Source organism: Orbicella franksi, chromosome 1 (assembly GCF_964199315.1).
Source record: "Orbicella franksi chromosome 1, jaOrbFran1.1, whole genome shotgun sequence".
In the NCBI taxonomy this organism is placed as follows: domain Eukaryota; kingdom Metazoa; phylum Cnidaria; class Anthozoa; order Scleractinia; family Merulinidae; genus Orbicella; species Orbicella franksi.
Window position 1 is genome coordinate 22,784,069 of NC_138145.1, and position 6,089 is coordinate 22,790,157.

A 6,089-nucleotide genomic window follows, 5' to 3' on the forward strand; every position below is an offset into this window, starting at 1 on the left:
TTATGTCCTTTTTGATGAATATGACAGTGAATTACAGCTTCAGGTTTAAAGACATTCGATACAGAAACCCTAATTTTCCTTTTAAAAAAAAGGGGGGGGGGAAATAAAAATCTTATGCTTATCTCATAAACATGATAAGCTAAAGCTTAAATTAAGCTAAAGGTGAAGGACTTGTGACCTACTCGCACACAGCCCAGGACACAATCGGTCGGGTCTTCCCTTTGTGAAAGCTCCATTGAAATTACAGTAGTTAGGGAGATACGTTCTGTCATAAAATGCTAATCAGCCAGTCAAAATCCGAAGCACGCAGGTTGCTTTCGTTAACCAGGCCATTTTTTCGAAGCACTTCAAACATGGTGGGAGTTCGCTAAGATGAAAGTTCGCCTCGACTTCGGAACGAGGTTTAAACTTTGATCGGGAAATGAGCCTTATGAGCCAAAATCCAAGATAAATATTTCAGAAGATAAAAGAGGAAGGAAAAAAAAAGTCTCGTTCTAATTCAATGCTGCAGAGCGTTCTAGAAACTGAGAGCTGAAACGGCGTGACACCCGCTGCCCCGCTGACACGCATATGTACTGCGAGCTAAAGCAATTGATTTTAAGTAAAACAATGGCCCAGATTGGGGATAAGAAAATAACTGTAGTCGATCAAATTATTGACCCCATAAACATCTCTATGAACTGATTCTGTTAACAAATTATCGGAAAAATACCCTGCTTATCGGAGATCTATTCAGATGACAACAATGGCCAAAATTATTTTAATCGAAGGGATTAGAATTTGCTACTTTGGCACGTGTAAACATTGCTGCAACAGATTTCCTGAGAAGGTGAAGTGACTTCTTTTGGTAATAATTTTCATACAGTGCTCTACATTGAACTGTGCAGTTCAATCCGTTGAGAACAGCAATCAAGAGTAAATGCATCTTTGTAACACAGAGTATCACTTTCAGGCCCTCTTCAGACAAAGTTTTTGACTGTTGCTTTTCTCCACCTAAGGGTCCCTCGCAGGAGTGTTTTTATAAGCATGAAATGAACGCAAGCACGGATAGTCTTCTTTGAGCTAGACCAGGAGCTAGACGAAATTTTGACTTTTAGCATGTAATGATTTGATAGCATGAAAAGCTTGCCTTTTTGAATTCGTGTTTATCAAAGGGTTATCAAAGGGTTTTAGACGCATGTTTGCGCCAAATGGGAGAACCGTCGTAACTGAAAATTCGTCATGATAGTAGTTTATATCATTGACATCACGGAATATAACACGTACGCTTTTAGATGAAAAACGTGGGGAAAAACTATCTTTTTGCTGAAGCTAAAGGAGTTTGTATAAAAGCTCATAAAGAAACATAAGCACAAGCGTACCTTTCAACAAGACTCGAGGTGTAAGATATAACCAAGGCAATGAAGATGACTGTAGTCTTCATGTTTCTCTCGCTGTACGCGCCTGACGTGCTTGCAGACGTAACACGAAATGACAAGGAGGAGATTTTCGTCGTTGATATGGAGAGGACGTCTGTTGCGTAAAAATTGTAAGTTAAGCTTTCACACCCACGGGCTTCCGTCCAAAACGAGAGAAACGTATAAAGAGAATGTTCGACTTCTTTCCTGACGTTAAACTACGTAATTCAATAACCAACTTATCGCGCAAACAATTAAAATCTGTTTGTAATTTAACCCAACAATAGTGATAATCGTTAAAAAAATAAATACATTGCTGTCTCGTGCCGATCGTATTTTTAATTCGACGACAAAGAAAACGCAGGAAAACGTGAAGGGATTTGCCCTATTTTTGGAGCAAGTGAGATCAGTTTCTGATGAAAATGTTTGATACTACAACGTACGTGTTTTGTAACGACCAATAACGCGATCCGGATGATCACGTCCGGTGTCGCGCAATTACCGTTTTAGTGCTTCACAGCCATCTCTTATATGTGCTCCCTCTCCTTCAAAACACATGAACAGTGCTAAAAGTCCTAAAACAGGAGGTGGGGAGGACTGCACTTCAATGGCCTGTGCTTCAACGGACTTGTACGACGTGCAGTTTCTTAAAGCAGTGTATCTTTTGATTTGTTTCTTCTAGTTCTTTGATATCATTGGACTCTCACACGACTTTCGTAGTTAAATGTTCTGACAAACCGCAAATGAAAATTGATCTGTTTGTTTCAGCCTTGTACGACTTCCCTCTCACGTCAACCATTTGGTTAGTTAGGGAGGGACAGTTTTCTCATACAAGTAACAAAGTTTACAATATATCATAAACTATTTTCCAGAAAATATTTTCTGTCGCACGCTATCGCCACAATTGTGACCCTAAATTGTCTGCAACTGGAATTACTGCTGTCGACAAAATAAGAACTTCTGCGGGATTGCGCTTCGTTCCGGAAGAAACGTGTATTCCGGTGAACGAGATTAAGGCCGGAAGTGACGATTGCCCCGATCATCCTAGGTCGCGCACGGCCTACGAACCCGGCCGGGAGGGGAACTCTCATGTAAAAAGTACGGGAGTGCTCGTCGTACCGATAGGGTTTAAAAAGGCTGATTTAGTACCTCTTTATGTAATATATCAAACACGAAAGATCGTGTTTGACCACATTTCCAAACACCGAGAAGAGAGTTGAAAATACGATGCGCAGCGAGCATTTTTGACGAACTTCGAGGTGTTTGGAAATGTGGTCAGATACTGGCCTTTGTGTTTTATATATCTTCTCAATCGAAACCAACACTAAGGAGAAAACGGAGAAATAAAATCGTAAACATCTATGTTAATTAGGATCAGACAAAAATTGAACAGTCTATCCGTTCTCCCAGACTTGGAAATTAATGGCACACAATTAAACAGAGTCAATTTTACCAAATCTCTTGGTGTATTAATTGATGAAAATTAAACATGGAGTAATCATATCAACGCTATATCTAAAAAAATCTCTTCTGGTATTGGATCTATTAAACTATGGTTGGCGAAATGGTGCAAAATTCACAAGGTTTATATTCATTCACATTTAATGTTGTTATTATTATTCACGAATATATTTATTCACATTCAACAACTAAATTTATATTCAAGAAATATACTAATTCACATTTAACGACGTATTTCGTATTCACGAATATATTTACTCACATTTACGGGATGTATTCATTCACATTCAACGGTTTATATTCATTCACATTCACGATCGAAATATTGGTTTAACACGGTGCAATATTCATTCAACATTTTCTGCGCACCGCCTTCGCGCATCATTAGGTCCCAGCTCACGCTCTACAATTTCTGAACGCAATATGGCGGACGAAGGAAGCCTTATTATATGAAGGGGTAGAACAAAGACAAACGACCCCAAACATACACAACTGAACATAAACATTACATGGGCTAGAGGAGATAACAGACTGCTCGATGATTTCGGATGAGCAAGTAGATAATCTCGTACAACGTTTATGAGTGATCATGGGACTTTGCTCGGGTATTCCTTGGTGACCGGACATCTTCGATCATTATAGGTCTCAGAGTTCAACGGGATGGAATCAGGGAGAGTATTGACCGCGTTGACCCTGGAAACTCTAAAATCCGTTGGGCTGTCGTAATTTCTAGGAGAGCGTGTTCTGTGGCTGCTCCAAATAGCTTGTGGCATATTGACGGACACCATAGCCTGGTTACTGTCATCCATGGGGGTATTGATGATTTTCCTTTAATTAACCTTTAATCTTTAACAAGGTACTCCTAAAACAATGTAAAAAAAAAACTATACTAGCGTTGTTGTTGTGGTTTTTTTGTTTAAATGTTCTACTAATAACAGAACTGTAGCATTGTCCTAGATTTGTTTCCCTCAGCGACGCAAAGGTTTGAGTGGCCATCAAGGGTGCGAAGTGGTCATAGGGGTGAAAAATGTGAGGGTGTCTTACGACAGCCCAGCTGATTCTAGAGTCTCCAGGGTCAACATGGCCAATACTCTCCCTCTTCCATCCCGTTGACTGATCACTCATCATGAAACGTTCTACGAGATTGTCTAGTTGCTCATGCGAAATCATCGAGAAGCCCGTACTCCACAATACGACGTTTCAATGTCCACCTTGAAACAAGAAGCATTTGAACTTTGTCCACGTGAAACCCGACGATCTTTGTTGCAGAAGGAAAATAAAAATTAGAATTAAAATATTTAGAGAGGAAGAGCGGGCTTTCATTCAGACCCTCTATCCTGGTCGAATTGGGATTTGGAGATGCTGTTTTTTTGTGGGGGGAGGAAAACCGGAGCACCCGGATAAAACCCTCGAGCAAGGCGAGAACCAACCACAAACTCATCGCCGGGTCAAACTGGTGGGAGGCGAGGGTCACCACTGCGCCATCTCTGCTCCCCAAGAACTAACTCCGATATTGAATATCGAGTTCAGAAGACCTCAGGGCTGGTCACAGAATACACTGCAAGGTTTGTGCAGTTTGATGAGTCGTGTCGTATCCATTCTCCATGCAAAAGACATATATTTCCCAGTATTTCATTCAGTGCTGCCCTATGATACTGACGAAAGGTAGTAATTGCTGGAGAGCTACACTCGAGCCTTATTTGGATGTTCTCTCTCAATCCTACTTCCGCGGTGTTCCATTCCCCTTCGCACTCTTGTAGGAGATCGAAAGTTCCTGCCAATGTAACATTTGTGTTTGGGGTCTTTGGTCTTTGTTCTACCCCTTCATATAATAAGGCTTCCTTCGTCCGCCATATTGCGTTCAGAAATTATAGAGCGTGAGCTGGGACCTAATGATGCGCGAAGACGGTGCGCAGAAAATGTTGAATGAATATTGCACCATGTTGAACCAATATTTCGATCGTGAATGTGAATGAATATAAACCGTTGAATGTGAATGAATACATCCCGTAAATGTGAGTAAATATATTCGTGAATACGAAATATGTCGTTAAATGTGAATTAGTATATTTCTTGAATATAAATTTAGTTGTTGAATGTGAATAAATATATTCGTGAATAATAATAACAACATTAAATGTGAATGAATATAAACCTTGTGAATTTTGCACCATTTCGCCAACCATATTAAACGAATAAGTCAGTGTGTTCCTCCTGTAACTCTACATACTACGATTATCAGTTGAGTAAGGCGGGACGAAAGTTTGGTCGCCAAGTTTTATCGTAAAATCGTGTTGTTGTCACGGGCAACTTACCTCGTTTCCGTTGGTAACAATATCAACAGCCGTTGGTCGCCTGTCGCGTCGCCTACAATTTCGCGCGCTTTCCTATCAATTGACGTCAAAGGCCGACAAGTTGCCAATGGATACGGAGCCAGTTGCTCGTGACAACAACACGATTTTTACGTTAAAACTTGGTGACCAAACTTTCGTCCGCCTTACTCAACTGATAATCGTAGTAATATCTATCACGGGTTAGTTCAATCGCACTTCAATTATTGTAGTGTTGTTTGGGGTAACTGTGCCAAAACATTATCTGGCAAATTACAGAGACTTCAAAATCGTGCTGTCCGCGTCCTTGCTCATTCTAGTTATGATGCTGACGCCAACCAACTATTTAAAGAATTAGGCTGGGACAATTTAGAAACTCGACGTTAAAAACTTAAGGCTGAGATGGTCTATAAGTCCTTAAATGGCCTCGCACCCAATTATTTGTCCTCGAAATTCATTCAGCGAAGTGATGTGATTACTTCTTACAATTTGCGCGATTCTGATAATAAGCTTGCTATTCCCTTCCCACGTACTAACCATTACAAAAATAGCTTTGGCTATAGTGGTGCAGTCCTCTGGAACAGTCTACCCTCAGCTGCTAGGCAAGCAACATCTCTGACTAATTTCCGACGATTGTTAATTAATTCCGACACGGCATTCATGTAAAACAGGCTTTAACTTAGTTTACTTTTCTTTAATAGTTAACAATATTTAAATTATAGAAGATTAATCTGTATACATAGTCTTTCGTAATAAGTTGTAGCTTTTATATTAAATTGTTAATGCCTGATGTATTTACCGTGTTTTAAAATAAAGATGATGATGATGATGATTTCATGGTCCTGATTTCCTTTGTTTAAACTTGATGAATTATTGATGAGTTTGAGGATGGGTGGGTTTA

General features: G+C 39.9%; 1 protein-coding gene across 2 annotated transcripts in view; it reads right to left on the minus strand.

Moving 5' to 3' along the window:
* Nucleotides 1–1,646, minus strand: part of LOC145478377 (C3 and PZP-like alpha-2-macroglobulin domain-containing protein 8) — a 44,226-nt gene extending 42,580 nt beyond the window's left edge. For both annotated transcript variants that reach the window (XM_081456388.1, XM_081456393.1), the window contains exon 1: nt 1,362–1,646. In XM_081456388.1, coding sequence (XP_081312514.1) covers nt 1,362–1,423 — 62 coding nt within the window. In that variant the 5' untranslated portion in view covers nt 1,424–1,646. The remainder of the gene's footprint in view (nt 1–1,361) is intronic.
* Between the last annotated feature and the right edge of the window lie 4,443 nt (nt 1,647–6,089).